This window comes from Globicephala melas, chromosome 19, assembly GCF_963455315.2.
Source record: "Globicephala melas chromosome 19, mGloMel1.2, whole genome shotgun sequence".
NCBI classification, from domain to species: domain Eukaryota; kingdom Metazoa; phylum Chordata; class Mammalia; order Artiodactyla; family Delphinidae; genus Globicephala; species Globicephala melas.
Genome location: NC_083332.1, coordinates 13,335,445 through 13,353,309, shown reverse-complemented (window position 1 = coordinate 13,353,309; position 17,865 = coordinate 13,335,445). Strand labels below are relative to the sequence as shown.

At 51.7% G+C, this 17,865-nt stretch overlaps 2 protein-coding genes across 3 annotated transcripts; one reads left to right on the top strand and one right to left on the bottom strand.

Moving 5' to 3' along the window:
* Positions 1 to 1,270: 1,270 nt before the first annotated feature.
* Positions 1,271 to 3,450, top strand: LOC115862472 (galectin-7-like). The gene is made up of 4 exons (XM_030874335.2): positions 1,271 to 1,285; positions 1,703 to 1,791; positions 2,510 to 2,711; positions 3,337 to 3,450. The coding sequence occupies exons 1-4, from the start codon at positions 1,271 to 1,273 to the stop codon at positions 3,448 to 3,450; spliced, it is 420 nt and encodes a 139-aa protein (XP_030730195.2).
* Positions 3,451 to 9,893: 6,443 nt separating this feature from the next.
* Positions 9,894 to 17,857, bottom strand: LGALS4 (galectin 4). 2 transcript variants are annotated; one of them, XM_030874332.2, is made up of 11 exons: positions 17,387 to 17,857; positions 17,148 to 17,283; positions 16,737 to 16,825; positions 14,946 to 15,150; positions 13,443 to 13,577; positions 11,330 to 11,356; positions 11,168 to 11,206; positions 10,967 to 10,996; positions 10,576 to 10,664; positions 10,222 to 10,387; positions 9,894 to 10,140 (listed from the first exon to the last, which is right to left on the bottom strand). In XM_030874332.2, the coding sequence occupies exons 2-11, from the start codon at positions 17,190 to 17,192 to the stop codon at positions 9,994 to 9,996; spliced, it is 972 nt and encodes a 323-aa protein (XP_030730192.1). In that variant the 5' UTR covers positions 17,193 to 17,283; positions 17,387 to 17,857; the 3' UTR covers positions 9,894 to 9,993. The 2 variants fall into 2 exon arrangements, with proteins under 2 accessions (XP_030730192.1, XP_030730193.1); XM_030874333.2 differs by lacking the exon at positions 11,168 to 11,206.
* Positions 17,858 to 17,865: the final 8 nt, after the last annotated feature.

Here is a 17,865-nt window from a genome sequence, read left to right as displayed (position 1 = left end):
GAGACTAGGGCATCCTGGAGACAGAATAAACCAGAGAGAAACTTCCAGAGATCAAGAAAGCCAGAGACACAGTGTCCGTGGTTCTGCACAGCTGTGTTTTTTGGGCAAACGGCTTCTCATTTCTGAGCCTCAGTTTCCTTATCTGTCAAATAAGGGGGATCAATGGCCCTGCCTCAGTGGCCTGTCTGAAATCAGTGGTCTCTGGCACATGCTAGAAAGGCCGGAGGCTGCGTTGATGGCAGCTGTGTTATCTTTCATTCCTTCTTTCACCCATATTTACGGAGCACTTATGTGTGCCAGGCACTGCACTAGGCGCCAAGGAGACAGCCTTGACCATCAGGCAAAATACCCTGCCCCTCTGAGCTCCCTTTTCTATTATTATTGCTGTTGCCATGGTTATTATTATATTCCAGAAGCATAAACTGGAATGTCAGGGCAGACACGTCCTTAGCCCTAGTCAGCAGGTCCTAACCTGGGAGAGAGGGTCCAGAGTTGCAGCCCACAGCTTAGCCTCTCAGGACTCGAGTTTTCCATGATGAAATGGGCACGAGCGTGTTTTCTCTCCGCCAGGCACCAGCTAGGGCTGGAGGGATGGTGGCTCAATGAGCCTTCTCTGATGTTGTTTTTTTTTAATAAATGTATTTATTTATTTTTGGCTGCGTTGGGTCTTCGTTGCTGCACACAGGCTTTCTCTAGCTGTGTCGAGAGGGGGCTACTCTTCGTTGCCGTGCACGGGTTTCTCACTGCGGTGGCTTCTCTTGTTGCAGAGCACGGGCTGTAGGCCTGCGGGCTTCAATAGTTGTGGCACACGGGCTCAGTAGCTGTGGCACGCGGGCTCAGTAGTTGTGGCATACCGGCCCTAGAGAGCAGGCACAGTAGTTGTGGTGCACCAGCTTAGTTGCTCTGAGGCATGTGGGATCTTCCTGGACCAGGGATCGAACCTGTGTCCTCTCCCCTGGCAGGTGGATTCTTAACCACTGTGCCGCCAGGGAATCCCTATAGTGTTATTATTATTATTATTGTTAACTGTTCCTATCATTATTAGCCCAGAGGAGAGGGACCTGGGAATCCTCAGGGACTGCAGGGGTGTCAGAGGCCCTAGAAGGAGGGTGCTGGCCAGCATGGCCCCAGGGCCAGGGTCTGTGCCAGGTGTGGGTGGTGGGTGTGGAAAGGGGTGACGGTGAGTCACCAGGGCCAGCCACGCCCTGCTTCTACTTAAGGTCCCAGCAGCCATACCCACCACCACCACTGCCTGTCCGCTGTTCCAGCCATGCCACCGGTATATGTGAGTGCTCCAGGGGTGTGGAGGTGGCGAGGTTTTGGACCCAAGGCTGCACTGGAATGGGGTAGGGGCTGGGGCTTGGCTGAGGTCTCCTGTGTCAAGGAGAAAACGGGTGTTCGGGGGTGCTATGACGTTCTGGGCTGTTGTTTCTGGGTTGACCCAATCCATCCCACGCTCCCATCTCCCCCTTGGTGTTCCCCCCTTACTTTCTACCTCTCTGAATATCTTCCTGTTGATTCTTTGTGTTCCTCTCTCCAACCCTTTCCCTACGCCTGGCTCTCTTTCCTTTGCCTCTGTGCCCTTTCTGCTCTCTGATTCTGTTGGCCTGGGTCCTGGTCATGTTCTCCCCGGCACTGACCCATGTGTCTCTCTCCTCTGCCTCCCTGATCCACTTCGGCCCCCGCACCCCTGCTGCTGCAGAACGTGCCCTACAGGACCTCGCTGGCCAAGAGCTTCGAAGTCGGCACTGTGTTGAGAATTCGTGGTGTTGTCCCCAAAGATGCTGCCAGGTGAGACCTCCAAGCCTCTGCGGTAAGGGGTGGGAGGTCTCCAGGCTCAGCTGACCCCACTTCTCACAGCCCAGAGAACAAGCCCCAGGCCAGCTTTGCCCACCAGGATCTTGGAATCTCCAAGCTATTTCCCACCTTCTGGAATCTGATGTCTTTACTCATTTGTCCCAGGACAGTGTACCTGGGGTCCCTACAACCTTCTAAGAATCTGGGAGTTCCAGGGCAATCCAAGGCTCTTACTTATAGTAAGACTTCCAGTCTGAGTCTGAAGCAACTGTGGAAACACAGCCTGTGAGTCAGAGGTGCCCTGGGCACCTGGGAGGCCTCAGCAATCAAACCTATGACTTCCTGGGTCGGGAGCTTCAGGATTTCTGGGAATCTACGATGCCTGGGAATACTGGGGTCCCTGGTATTGCTCCCGGCCCTCTGGGAATTGGGGGATCGGAGGCACCCCTGTCTCAGGACCATGACTCCTCGGCAACTCCCAGACTCTGGAAATGCGGGGGACCCAGGCCGTAGTGCAGTGACCCTTGCCTGGGTGGATGTGTGTCCAGGTCCCCAGTTGGTTTCTGGATGTCCTGGAACCTGGGCTCCTTGGCCTCCAGTCCACCACCCCTCCTTCACTGGCGTGTGGCTCTCAGGTCCCTGTGGACTTGGATGTGCTTCGGCAATCGGTAAGTCCTTTCTCTGACGCCCCCTCCCATCCGCCACCTAACAGGTTCTACATAAACCTGCTGTGCAGTGACGATCCAGACAGTGAGATCGTCCTGCATTTCAACCCCCGTCTGGATGAATCCTCGGTGGTCTTCAACACCATGGAGTGCAGCGCCTGGGGCTCAGAGGAGCGCAGCGGTAGCCCTGCCTTCCAGCGTGGGGAGCCCTTCGAACTGCACCTCATTGCCAAGAAAGACGGCTTCCAGGTGCGTCTCTGCCACAGGGGTGGCCGCCAACACCCAGGTCTCTTTCCTTGGCAAGGCCAGGAAGGCCCTTGTCGGAGGTGGGGAGCAAAGGCGCGGCCAAGGCTGGCCACGGCGTCCCCAGTCCCTCACCTCCCCTGGCGCAAGCGCACTAGAGGGCAGGCGTATGGCGGTGACAAGGACGCGAGAGCACGAGCCCAAAGGGTGGGTGTCCAGCGGGGAGGCGTGGACACCCCGGACCCTATTCCCTGTCCACTGGCGCCTGACGTAGCGGCTCTGGGGCAGGGGAATGGATGGGTTGGGAGACAGAACCCAGAATAAGTCCCGGCAGGGAGTGGTCGCTGTAGACCCTCCACCACCCAGGCCGTTCTCCACTTTCAATCTGTGCGTCACAGTGAGGCGGTGGACGCGGGCACCGTGGAGACCACATCCACCGCCAAAGCTTACAAAGCACCCCGTGCCAGCGATGAGCTCATTGACTCCTCACGGCAAGGGCTTGGAATCAACAGCAGCCCTTTTCCCTAATGCGGGGCTGCGTGGGTGACGAGGTCACGCAGCGTGGGTACGAGTCGGGAATGACCCCGCAGTCGCCTCGGGAACCATAAACCGTGTCTCCTTGCCCCTGCAGGTTGTGATCGGGGACGAGGAATACCACCAGTTCAGCTACCGGCTCCCACCACAGCGCGCGCTCTGGATGGAAGTGGGCGGGGACGTGCAGCTGGAGTTTGTGAAGATCTTCTGAGCCTTCCCAGGAGGGCAGGTGGGGACGGGGCACAGGGCTCTTGAGTGACAAATAAAGTCTTAGCCTCTCGTCTGTGCGCCTCCTGTGTGTCTGTGTCTCCTTCATATAGACGAGGATAGCAGGCTCAGGGAGGTGAAGACACTGACTAAGGGTCACAGGCGATTGCGTGGCCGGTGCGGGTCCGGGCCTGGATCTCCGAGGGCACTTTTTGTCCCTGGAGGCCTGAGGAGGGTCACGATCTGGCGGGGGTGGGGCTTTGGCTTGCCCCCCTGCAGCACTTTGCGAAGCAGCCAGGTGGTAATGCGGTGGGGGGCGACTTTAGGGAATTTACAGGGGCCCCAGCCATCCTTTGGCGCCCGCTCCGTGGGTGTAACGGACCCCCCAAACGGTCCGTCTGCCAACAGGTCCCTTGGAGACCCCGGGTGCGTGAATCTCAGGCTCCCTGCGCCGAAGTCCCTCTTCTTGCCTCTCGCCGGTTTCGCCTCCCTACTGGCGCCTGCAGACGGGTGGCGCGGGGCGGGGCTTGGAGGCAGATCCGGGCCTCGCCTGCCTCCCATCTGTTCGGGAGTCAGGACAGGCCTCCGATGGTCGCGCCCCGGGTCAGACGCGCACTGGAGCTGCAGCCTCCCCGCGGAGAAGACGGGAAACGCGAACGGCCGGGCTCCTGTGTCCCTGCTGCCTTCGAGCGTGTTCACACACTTCGTCCATCTGGGCTCGCCCGACGGCCCCGAGACCCCGGCCCTCCCCGAGATTCTAGGGGGTAGGGGGAGTTGGGTATATACAGACGCCCAGTCACCCCCGACCGGCAGGTGGGGATTTTCTGGTTTCTGGGGGTCGCTGGGTCGCCCTTGAATAGCTGTGGTTGGCGGGGGAGCCGGGACCAAGCGAGCGCCCCCAGCCTCGCACCCTCAGCGAGGCGCTCGCAGCGGACGTGGTTCGCAGCTGCGGATGGAGGCGGGGGGTGGGGTGGGGCAGCGTGCCAGCAGCTCACAGTGGGTTCGGACCCGGGTCTCGGAAAGTCTGGATCCGCACCCCTGGCGGATGTACCACAGGCTTCCGGTCCGGACTCCCGGCCAAAGTGTGACAGACAAATTTCCCTCCTTCCCTTGGGCCGCTGCAGAAGTTGCGGTTTAAAAACGGAGGCTCGGCAAGGTGGGGCTGCTTGCCGACTGAACCTGAAACAGCTAGGGTGGTGGGAAGACCAACCCTGCTGCGGCACTTGAGCTTTTCCTGGACCCGTTTTTCTGCCCCTTGAGACCCTTCGGCTGAAGCCACTTCACCCCCATGCCCGGCCCTCAAGAGTGTATCTCTGGGTGGGTCGTGGAATGAAGGACACCCTCTCCCACTGGAGGACCCGGGAAAGTCTGAATTCCCCTGGTCCCAGGGCTATTATGTTTATTTTTATTTGCCTGTTAAAGGAATTACATATATATAATATCACTTTATATATATATAATTTTTAATATATATAATTTTAAAATATATATTAATTTAAAGATATACCTACAGTACAAATTTCAAAGTATGCAGTGGAAAATACAGTTGTTGGCACAACTGGTAAAGGTGGTTGGGGTCTCGGAATAGATGGTAGTTATCCATCTGTTAATCTGTTATCCATCTGTTAATTTCCTGATTTTCACTGTTGCCTTACAGTGGACATGCAAGAGAATGTTCTTGTTTGTGGAAATACACAATAAAGTAATTGAAGGTGATCAGGAAGCATGTTGGCAACTTATTCTCAAATGAGTGTAGGGAAAAAAATGTTTGTACTGTACTTACAACTTTCTGTGTTAGTCATTTCAAAATAAAAAAACTATAAATATATAAAATATGTATATGAAAGTCCTCCTTTTAAGAGCAAACTTCTGTTACCCGTGTCTGTATCTCTGTGTATCTTTCCAAAACTCTCTGCCCTTCTAAACACATGTATATGCAATTTTTTTCCCTCCTTGCATAAAATCGAACATCTTTCACGCACTCACCTCTTTTTTGTCCCTTAGCAATATATGTGCATAGTTTGATGTGTATATTTGATGTATTGACCCTTTTATCATGATGAAATGTCCTTTGTCTCTAGTAAAATTTCTTTTAACATCTACTGTGTCTGATACTAATTTTGTCCTTCTACTCTCACGGTTACTGATTGCACGGTACTTCTTTTCGCATCCTTTTACCTTCAACTTATCTACGTCTTAGATCTAAAGTGTGTCTTTTGTAGATAGCATATACTTGGGTCTTGTTTTCTTATCCAGGCTGAAAATGTATTATTCTTTGTAGCTTCATGACAAATTATCCCAGTAACATCATAAAATAACACATACTTATTGTCTTCCAGTTGCTGAAGTTAGGAACCTAGGAGTGGCTTAACTAGGTTGTGGTGCTGAGTTTTCATGCAGTTACAGTCAAACTATAAGTGAAGTTGCTAGCACCCGAAAGAAGTTTTGGCAAACTATGGCTGTTGGGTTAAACCCACCCATTACCTGTTTTAGTAAGGCTCACAATCTAAGAGTGGTTTTCACATTTTAAAATAGCTGAAAAAAAAATGAAAAGAAGAATAACATTTCTTAACACTTCAAATGATGCGAAATTCAAATTTCAGTGTCCATAAATAAAGTTTTATTGGGACACAGCCATGCTCTTTCATTTATTATAGCCTACTGGCTGCTTTTGTGCTCCACCCGTGGAGCTCGGGAGCTGCAACAGAGACTGGGTCACCCACAATGCCTAACATATTTACTATGTGACCATTATAGAAAAAGTTTGCAACCCCTGCTCTAAAGGCTTGACTGGGATTGGAGGAACTTCTTCTAAGAGGGCTCACACACATGGATGTTGGCAGGAGTTTTCAGTTTCTTGTCGCATGAGCACTTACATAGGACTGTTCAAGAAGTTACTGACTCCTCCCGGGGGAGTCATTGAGAAATGAGAGAGCAAGAGAGCAAGCCACGACAGAAGCTGTAGTGTCTCTTATACCCCCGTTTGAGAAGTGACATACTATCAGTTCTGCCATATTCTCTTGATGAAATGTAGTCACACATACTAACCCTGGTACCATTTGGGAGGGGTTCACACAAGGGTTTGCATATCATTGGAGGCCAGTTTGGAAGCTGACCACCACGGACGATCTCTGACTTTTTTTTCTTTTTTTTTTGGCTGCGTTGGGTCTTTGTGGTTGCCTGTGGGCTTTCTTTAGTTGCGGTGCGCCGGCTTCTCACTGCAGTGGCTTCTCTTGTTGCGGGGCACAGACTAGACTCTAGGCGTGTGGGCTTCAGTAGTTGTGGCTCGCGGGCTCTAGAGCACAGGCTCAGTAGTTGTGGCGCACGGGCTAGTTGCTCCGCGGCATGTGGGATCTTCCCGGACCAGGGCTCGAACCCGTGTCCCCTGCATTGGCAGGCAGATTCTTAACTACTTCGCCACCAGGGAAGCCCCGATCTCTGACTTTTGGTTGGAATGTTTATTTCATTCACACTTGATGTCGTGATTGATATAGTTGGCTGCCATTTTGCTATTTGTTTTTACTCTGTTAGTCCTTCACTACCTGCCTTTGTGTTAAACAATTTTTAGTATACCATTTAAATTCCTCTGCTGTTTTTTTTTAACTGTATATTTTGATTGTTTTGTTTTTTTTTTTTTTTTGCAGTACGCAGGCCTCTCATCGTTGTGGCCTCTCCCGCCACGGAGCACAGGCTCCGGACGCGCAGGCTCAGCGGCCATGGCTCACGGGCTTCCCGGACCAGGGCACGAACCCGCGTCCCCTGCATCGGCTGGCGGACTCTCAACCACTGCGCCACCAGGGAAGCCCTAAACTGTATATTTTGAAAGCTGGTTTTTAAATGGTCACTCTAGGGATGACAATAGGCATTGTAAATGATCACAGTCAACTTTATGTTAATACAGATTTAATTCCAGTAAAATATAGCAGCATTGCTCCAATATATCTCCATTTCCCACCTTATTTTGTGCTATTGTTGTTATATATATCACATTCATATATGTTATACACTCTACAATATAGAGTTATAATTTTCACTACCATCACATTTTTAAAGAAAATAGAAAAATAATAAATTTTATTTATATAATTTTGAAAAATATTTATCCACATATTCATAATTTCTAGGATTCTTTATTTCTTCCTGTGGATTTGATGTCATTTTCTTTCAATGTGAAGGACTTTCTTTAGTATTCCCTACGGGGAGGTCTGCTAGCAATGAATTCTCAGTTTTCTTCTATCTCAGAATATCTTTCTTTTGCCTTCAGTTTTTTGTTTTGTTTTTTGTTTTTGCGTTATGCGGGCCTCTCACCGCTGCGGCCTCTCCCGTTGCGGAGCACAGACTCCGGACGCGCAGGCCCAGCGGCCATGGCACACAGGCCCAGCCACTCCGCGGCATGTGGGATCCTCCCGGACCGGGGCACGAACCCGTGTCCCCCACATCGGCAGGCAGACCCCCAAACACTGTGCCACCAGGGAAGCCCTTGCCTTCAGTTTTTTGTTGTTGTTTTTTTTTTTCTCCTTAACATTTGCCTTCAGTTGTTAAATATAGTTTTGTTGAGTATAGAATTACTGACAGTTTTCTTTTGTTTAGCACTTGGAATAAATCATTCAACTGCCTTCTGGCCTTCATTGTTTCTATGAAAATTTAGCTGTGAATCGTACTGCTTTCCCCTGTACATGATGAGTTGTTTTTTCACTTATAGCTTTCAAATTTTTCTGTCTCTTTTTTTTCTTCCAGCAGTTTAACTATGATGGGTCTCGGTATGGATCTCTTTGTATTTATCTTACTTGCAGTTCATTGAGCTTCTCAGATCTAGAAACGAATGTCTTTCATAAAATTGGGTAAGTTTTCAGGCATTATTTCTTCAAACATATTGCAGCAGTGATAGAAAACTAAACATGACCTCACCAGCTCTTTGGGGGACCCTCTTCCTGTGCCCCTCTAGGCTCGTGGCTGTTGTATCTCCTGACAGCCATCCCTGGGCAGTGACTGTTCAGTAAGGGAGGAGGGAGCCCAGAAGAAGGAGAAGACGGCCTCAGACTGGAGGCTGCCCAGGTTAGCCCTCCGCCCTTCCTGACATCCTCAGCATCCATCCAGGGTCTGAGGGCCCCCAGAACATCTTTGATCAATGTTTGAAAAATCCATAAAATCCTCTGGAGAACTCAACGATAATATTGATGCCCAGGACCCACTACAGACTTACTAGACTAGAACATACGAAATTATTGATATTTAACCATGTTTAACCTACAAAAATGGCATTTTTGTGGTTTAGCCTAATGATGGTCTGGGTTGGGGTCAGGTATCAATATTTTTTAAAAGCTCCCCAGGGGATTGAAATGTAGGACTGTTTAAGAACTACACTAGGTGAATGAATGAGACAATAAACTGAATGAGTAATTGAATAGACAGTGACAAATGACTGGATATGTGAAGAAGCGAGTGAGTGAATGAATAAGAGTGAATAAATGGATGCATGAAAGTGTAAGGAAATGAACAAATTATTAAATCAACACAAAGATGATGGTAAAAGGATGTTTGAATGAATGACTCATGGTTAGTGGGCAGATGAAGAGATAAATGTATGGATAAATAATTGGAAATGGATGGAGGAATAGATCATGAAGAGAAGAATGGATGACTGGATAGATAAAAAATGGACAAATGGACGGATGGATGGATGTGCTGGAAGGCAGAGAACTGCATGGACAAATGGAGGGAGTGAAGAGATGAAAGGATGAATGAAATCTGGATGTAAGCATGGCTGAGCGAATAGACATATGGACTAATAAATAAGTAGTTAGATGTTTGAATGGATGGATGGTCAGATGGATGGGTGAACGGCTGGATGATGAATGGATGAACAAACAGCTAAAATGGAGAGGTAGAGTGGATGGATCATTGAATGTTTAGATGGATGGATGAACATATGCTCGGATGAATGTTTGGAAAGATTGATGGATGATGAGATAGATGGATGGAGGGATGAATGGATGGGTGGGTGGATGAAGGGATGGATGAAAAGATGGCTGGACAAACAGACAGATAGATGGATTGGTGAGTGGCTAGATGGCTGGATGTCGAATGGGTATATGGACTTTTGGTTGGATGGATGCAGGGTGGATGGGACAACAGGCTGTATAGTGGTTGAGTACGTAGCCTTGGGAGCCAGACCACCTCGATTTGGATACTAGTTCTGCCATTTACAGACTCTGTGACCTTGGACAACAGCTTTATTTTTCTTTGCCTGTCTCTTCATCATTTACAGATGGAAAATAATAATAGTTCCTACCTCCTGGCATTGTGAGGAGTGAATGGGTTCATACACATAAAGCCCTAGATTTATTATGATGAGAGGATGGATGGGTAGATGATTGGATGGCTGAATGGATAGTGCACGATTGAACCAAGAAGGAAGGAACAGTGAGGGAGGCGAACAGGGTCGTGTACACTCACAAAACACCCTCAGACATTTTATTAGGGGCTTAGAAAGGAGTCCTACAGGATCTTCCTCTGTGTTCCCAGGGGTTATGGCCCCAGATATAGATCAGATCTGGACATAGGACAAGGTGACATCACCCTGGATCTCCACCATGTCCACCCTCTGGAAGGCCGAAAGGCGATGGGAGAAGTCGAAGAGGTGCTGGCCGTTGGCGTACACCTTGAAGCGATCCATGCCACAGCGAATGGACAGCTGCAGAGAGAGGGGAGGGCATGAGGCCAGAGCCAGGACAGAGGCTTTGGAGGGAAGCAGGGAAAGAGACCCCAGACTCACATCAAAGAACTGTCCAGGACCAAACGGGTTGTAGGAGACATTCCTTTCCTCAGCTCCCCACGAGCCATTCAGAAAACTGTTCCGAACCACGCTGCCCTCATTCAGCCGGGGGTTAATGTGCAGAGCCAGGTCCCCTGAGGACCCCACCTTGAAGTTGATGACAAAGCTGGGGGCAGAGAGAAGGGTAGGAGTAAGATGGGTGGGAAGGAGGTGGGGGAGCGCTTTGCTCCCCAAGGAAGGAGGGGACTGGGGACTGGACTCCCAGGTCTCCAGTGGAGGAGGCTGAGGGCTCAGTCTCCTAGGACTGAGGGATGAGGAGGACCAAGGATTCACACCTCAATCTAGATTCTGTACCTCTTGGCTGTGGCGGGTACGTAGCCCTTGACAATAATGGTTCTTCGGGCTGTAAGCCCCCCTTGCAGTCTCCCATTAAATGGCACAGGCTGTGGGAAGAGCACATGGTGTCCCATCGTCTCTCAGGTCCCCAGAAGCCAGAGGCAGGGACAAATTTTCAGAGAGGGGCTCTCACTTGTCCTGGGAAATGTCCCAAACCCCCAACCTCCACACCCTCTGACCACCAACTCCACCCTCTCCCCACCCCCCTCCCGCCCCAAACACCCTCTGCCCACTCTATTTCCTACCTTCTCAGGGCTCCCCATGGCTCAGGACCCCCGACCCACCACCAGTTCCTGCTTCCCCACAAACTGCCCACCACAGAACCCTAAACTCCCACCAGAGACCTTACCGGGTTGAAGGCTGGGGGTCCCTCCATGGTCTGTGAAGTGAGGAAGAGTTATTCTATAATATTCGGCAAATATTAGGCCCACCTACTCCATGCAGGCGTAGCTCTAGGTGCTGGATTAGTACAACTGGGGATCCAGTCTCTCTGACCACCCTCCAGTTCTTGCCACCCACCCCCAAATGGCCACACAACCCTCCCACTTACAGGGAGGTTACTTGGCTCTTGGTAGCACTGCCCGGGACCCTACACAGATGGACGGAAGGCATGAATGGAGAGAGGCTGGGGGTCCTTTGGCTGCCCTAGGACCTCCTCAGCCACTGAACCCCACCTCAAGGGGAAGTCCATCACCCACCAGCAGGTACTTACTGGGTACGCCGGATTAGGCATGGGTATCTGTGGGCACAGAAGGAGAAGGAGGCAATGAGGGGGACCCTAAACTAGGGCCTGGAGGGTGTCAAGGATGCCCGCCCCAGGGCAGCCCACCACCACCATCCAAGGGAACTCGGGGTCAAAGGGTACCACCCAGATGGCTCATTCAGGGAGAGGAACTCGCCGTGTTTAGGGATCTCCAGTGCACAGCGAACCTCAGCCCACTCCTTTAGGACAAGGCTGGTAAATTCTGTTTCTGTCCCCACCTCTGTCCTGGCTTCCTGCTGACCCAGGACCCTCATCCACTCCTCTCCTCCCTCCAGGAGCCACACGATAAAGCGTGCACCCCCATTACACACCCGCAGGCCCACACAACACCCTGCTCACCTCGTCTCCAAGCATGATTTGCCCCTCACTCTACATGCGCACCCCTGGGGCAACGAGGGGTGCTTTAGCCAGCCAAGCTCCTGTCTCTCCCTTGTCTGTCTCAGCTCTTTCAGTCTGTGTGTGACTCTGTTTCTGTTTCTCAGCCTCTCTTACTCGCTGTCTCTGTTCCTCTCTCTCGTCCTCACCTTCTCACCAGTGGTTCCTTTCCCCGCCAAACAATTTTTATTCACTCTTTCTCTCTGTTTCTGATGCACTCATTTCTGCCTCGACTTCCGCTTTAAGCCAGCTATCCTGAAGGTCCTTTAAAAATTGCGTCATTGTTGTTTTTCTTTTTATTCTAGCCGCGTTGAGCGTTTTGCAGGATCTTAGTTCCCTGATCAGGGATTGAACCCGGGCCCTCGGCAGTGAAAGTGAGGAGTCCTAACCACTGGACCGCCAGGGAATTCCCATGTTGTTTTTCTTTTTAAAATACATTGATGAGGGAATTCCCTGGCGGTCCAGCGGTTAGGACTTGGCACTCTCATTGTGGGGGCCCAGGGTTCGATCCCTGGTCAGGGAACTAACATTCCGCAAGCCATGCAGTGTGGCCATAAGTAAGTAAGTAAATAAATAATAAAATAAAATACACTGATGAAGCACAACAGTAAAATGAACACCCATAGGCCCAAGGCCACCTTAGGGATGAAGACAATCCCAGCATTTCCTCATCAGGGAGGCAGAGGAGTGGTTGGATCCGTGCCTCTGCCGCTTACGAGCTCCACGATCTTGGGCAAGTTACTGAAGCACTCCGTGCCTCAGTTCCCACATCTGTAGAATGGGGCTCAGGGTCACCAGTGCCCTTTCCCCTTGGAGGGGCTGGGGGACTTACAGGTTGGGAAGGGTAGAGCCCTCAGCTGAAGGACATGCCAGGGTTCTGAGGTTTGGGCTTCTCCAAGTAGTGCTGCTGTGGGGTTCTAGTGCCTGTGTCCTGGCCAGTTGTTCACCGTGGACCTGGTAGTGGGGTTTCACGGTCACCGGCGTGTGTCTGTTCAGCTTCCGTAGATGCTGCCCAGTTATTTCCCGAGGTATGGGAGTGTCGGCCAGTCCACGGCCTCACCAGCCGTGGGTATGATGTGCCCTTCCCGTGACAGCCCTTCTGGCGGGTGCGTAGTGGTAGCTCCCTGGGATTGGCGGTGAATTTCCCAGCTGACTCATGACGTCAGGCAACTTCTCAGAAACACGTTTGCTACTCCTGTGGTTTTTGTCCCTCCCTGTCATCACTTTCTGACTCAGCTTACACACCTACTTCTCCTCCAGAAAGCCCTTCCTAAGACTTTCCAGGGACTCCCCTGGCTGTCCAGTGGTTGGGACTCTGCGCTTTCACTGCCAAGGGCCAGGGTTCAATCCCTGGTCAGGGAACTAGGATCCTGCAAGCCACGTGGCACAGCCAAAATAATTAAATAAGTAAATAAAATAAAATGACAGTGTAGAAAATGGTGCCAATACCTTAAAAGAAAAAAGACTCTCCAGACCTCCTGAATGCGCCCCACCCCCGCACTGACAACTTGTGGCCACTACTATCTGGTGACACATCTGTCTTCCCAGTAGACTGTCCTGGTTGCCGCTGGGTCTGCGGCGTCACCTGGCAAAGGGTCTGGCCCAGAGCAGGTGCTCTGGAAATAAGTGAATGTAGGGGTGAATTAAGGAAGAAAGCAAGCAAACAAGAGGGGGACACACCACACACCTGGTTTGGGGTGGGCTCGCCTCCGATGAAGTTGATTGATTGAAGCTGCAGGTCGCCATCCACATGCAGGTGGGTGACCATCTGTAGCGGGATCCGGTGCCCAAACTCATAGAAGGGATCCCCATTTACCACCACCTGGAGGGCAGGGGTCAGGTCAGAGGTGGCACCTCTGACCCTGGAGGGTAGAAAACAGGAAGCAGGAAACAGGGAGATTTTTAACTTGGGGGTCACAAGTTTTGAGGGTGAGCTGGGACAGCCTCAGAGTCAGGAATCTTGAGTCCACCGGTCAGAGGTCAAAAGTCAGCTCACAGATTGGTGGGCAGACGAGAATAGAGAATTTAGCCTGAGGATGGAGATTGGGAGATCACTGAATGGGAGTCCTGGTTTTGGTACCAAATGATTGGGTGTCAGGTCCAGCTCTGACATGTCTTGGCTGTGGGACCTTAGGTAAGTCACTCACTTCCCTGAGTCTTCGTCTCTGCATCTGTAAAATGGGATCTCGCTCTGGGACTGTTGGGAAGGCATGTCAGAGGCACTGTGGAAATCCCAGAGCCTTGCCTTGTCATCACATCTCAAGAGTACTGTAAGCCCTCACGGTTCTAGTTATAGTGCTAAGCAACGGGCACAGCCGAGACCCAGCTCCCCAGGACTGAGAGCTTCCTACGTGCTAAGCACTTTACCTGCTGGCATCAACATGGTGATGGGCTCAACAGCTCCGTGAGGGAGGACAAAACACTGTCCCTGTTGTTCAAGAAAGCAGAGGTTCCAGGTAGTAGAGTGACCAGCTCAAGGTCACATGTTGGGGAGAGGCAAAGCCCAGACTTGAACCCGTGTCTGTCCGAGCTCAAGCCCTAATGTTAACCTTGGTGATGAGGTTAGATATCTGGTGTCTATATGAGGGCAGATAACGTCCAGGTAGGTCATCCTCCCAGAAGACTTCTCCCATGGGTCAGGCTGGGACAGATGTGCACAGGGTGTCTGATGTGTGTCATTTATGGGGAGGCAGGGGGTGGAGAGAACTCCATTCATATTTACGAATGAAATTGTATGATAGCTGGGATTTGCTTCTAAATAACCGGAGGGGAAGTGGGAGGTAGAGATAGGAGCAGAGGAACCTGGAGTGGACAGCTATCGGTGCTGGCCAAGGAGAGGAGGGCTTCCCAGGCCTCTGTGCTTCTGTGTGTGTTTAGACTTCCTGATAAGAAAGGGCCAAAATACATACCTCGCAAGAACACGGGAGCAGGATGTTATGCATGAAACACATTAGAAGGCTCTCCGAGGTGGAGGAATGGGAATGAGAAAAAGAGGCAGGAGAGGAGGAAAAGAAAAGAAAAGAAAAGTGAGGTAGGAAGGGAGGAGGGAGGGGGAAGGGAGAGAGGAAAAACGAAGAAAGAAAGGGAGAGAGGGAGGGATCAGGGGAAGGCAGAAAGGCAGGGAGGGAGGAAGGAAGGGAAGGGGGGAGGGAGGGGTGGGGAGGGGAGGCCTCGCCCTCGAGACTCCGACCTTGTAGTGCTCGGCCAAGACCATGAACACCAGCTCGAAGGCGGCACCCTTGCTGAATGGCATGCTCCTTTTCTTCTCCTCCTTGCCCCAGTTGCCATTCTGCCTCGTGTTTAAGACCACCTTATCCCAGCCGTCAAAGCGGGGATTGAAGTGGAAGGCGACGTCTGCCTCTGGGCCCTGCCCCACCTCGAAGTTCACGAAGAACCTGGTGGGACACGAAGGGCTGTTCCCCTGGCCGCCCATGCCAGCGCACTATTGACCCAAGACTGGAGGGGGAGATCGTGCCCCTGCACTCCAAGGGGCAGATTCCCACCGCTACCCCTTTGCTCACTCCCTTCCCTGACCCAGCTTCAAATAAGACTGCTACTGGGACTCCTGCATTTACCCCAGCCCAGTCTCTATCAGCTCAGGTCTCTCTGCCCCCTCCCTGGCTTCTGAAGGCCATTCCCCACAGGCAGCCAGAGGGACCCTGTGAAAACCCAAATCGGAGCACCTTCCACAGCTCCCTTCACACCAGCAGCCCCCAAAGTATTCCAAGGGGGCAGGTACACACCTGCCTCAGGACCTTTGCACTGGCTGTTCTTTCTGCTTGGAATGCTCTTCCCTCAGATACACCCCAGGCTCCCTCCCTCTCACCTCCTTCAAGTCTTTGCTGAAAAATTCCCTTCCCAGGAACCTTTCCCTGGCCACCTTATTTAAAGGGACAATGCCACACAACCCCTACCCCACATCTGCTCCCCATCTCCCTTCCCTCCTCATTTGTCTCCATAGCATTTATTGCCATCTGACTTATTATATATCTGACTTATTTATTTTTTATCTGTCTCCTCTACTAGGATGTCAGCTCCACGAGGACAGGGATCTTTGTCCTGTTGGATGCTCTGTCCCCAGCGACTAGTCACAGAGTGGGTACTCGGTGGACACAGAAACAATGACCAAAGAAACAACAGTCCTATGACATCATTCAATTATCATCACCATTTTTTTTTTATCATCACAATTTTAAAACCATGAAAAAAGCTAAGTGGACTTCCCTGGTGGCGCAGTGGTTAAGAATCCGCCTGCCAATGCAGAGGACACAGGTTTGAACCCTGGTCCGGGAAGATCCCACATGCCGCGGAGCAACTAAGCCCGTGCACCACAACTACTGAGCCCACGTACCATAACTACTGAAGCCCACAAACCTAGAGCCCGTGCTCCACAACAAGAGAAGCCACCGCAGTGAGAAGCCCGCGCACCGCAACAAAGAGTAGCCCTCCCGCCACCACTCGCCTCAACTAAAGAAAGCCCGCATGGAATGAAGACCCAACGCTGCCAAAAAAATTAAAGAAACAAAAAGCTAAGAGTTGCTGTAGTGCTGAATATACGACTCTATATGTTTTACATACTGAATCCTCAAAACCCATTTTATAGATGACAAACTAAAGCACACAGAGCTTTCCCAGTCACACGGTTGGTAAGTGACAGAGCTGGGACATGAACTCAGGTGGACCGGCTCTGAGCCTGTGATCTTAATTCATGCTGTCATACCCAACAATTCCAATCCAGTGTCCCAACTCTGGGGCCACCTGTCATGGTGAGTCTCCCTAACACCTCCCAGCCCCCCTCCTGATCTGATCACCAAGCCCTGGACTCCCCAGACCAGAGCTGTTCCTTGGCCATCAGGTGCGGTGGCATAGAGCCCTCTTCTCAGCGGCGGGGAGGGAGGGAAATAGGCCTCCTGCACCTGGGCTGGAAGCCCCCTGTTTTTAGCCCCCTCCCAGCCTAGCCTGGCATGGGGGAGGGTCTTACCTCTTCATATGCTCGCTAGCCACTCCTTGGATGTAAATGGACATTCCAACTCTGAGACTGCCTGGGATGGGCCTGTGGTAGGGCAGCGTCTGCAGAAAGGGCCAGGTGAGGGGCCTCAAAGGTCATCTGCCTATTGCAGCCCTTACTACTCAGTCAGCAGCCCCTCCAGTCCCCCTCCCTTAAGCAAGGGAGAGGAAACCAAGGGGTGAGGGATCAGCGTGAAGATGAAGAAGGCTGAGAGCTGGAGCTGGATGTAAATAGTCTATCAGGGTGGGAGTAAGTCAAGCCCCAGGGTCAGTACTAGGTAAATCAGACCCACAACGCCCGGTGGCTGCCTCTGAGGATCAGGGTGAGGGTAAATTGGTGCGTGGCGGTCAGGGTGGAGCCAAGCCAGGGACTAGGGTATCTCACCGGGTTGTAGGTGGGCTGGTAGCCTGGTGCAGGAACGAAGGCCATCTTGAGAGGCTGGGCTGGTGGCTGCTACAGTGAGAAGAGCTGCAGGAGCAGGGAATGGCGGCAGAGAGAGGCTGGTGGGTGGCCCTTATACCTGAGGATAAGGGAGTGGCTGGCAGGGCAGGGTCCACGGGGTCCCTCTTCTAGGGATCCTAGACACACATCTTCTAGGGCACCCCCAGTCTCCCTTCTCTTACCAGCCTCACTGGTAACCAGCCGGAACCCAGATCTTCTGGGCCAGGCCTGGGGTACTCAGCTCAGGACCGCCTCCTCTAGGCCCTCCTGCAAAGAGGAAGTGCTGGCGAACTTTGGCCCTTCAAGGGCCTTATCGGAGCCCATAAAAACCTGGCTGACCCTTTGTTGTCAGAGGGAGGGTGAGGCCAGGAGGGTTGGGCAGGGTAAGGCTAAAAGGAGTGGCCCAGGACAGATGGGCAACGGAAACAAGTGAAAAAGCAAGGAGGAACTGGGCACTCCTGATACTCCCAGGAACTGTTCGAGGACCTCAGTTTATTGCTGTGCGCCTCTAGCATGTACGTCATGTTGTATATGTCGTGGTTTAGATCACTGACTTCTGGGGCCTGAGGTTCTGGGTTAAACTCCTTCCTCTGCCGCTTCTTCGCTGTTTGATCTTGCGTCAGTGGTTTAACCTCAATTTGCCCATTTGCCCATCTGTTAA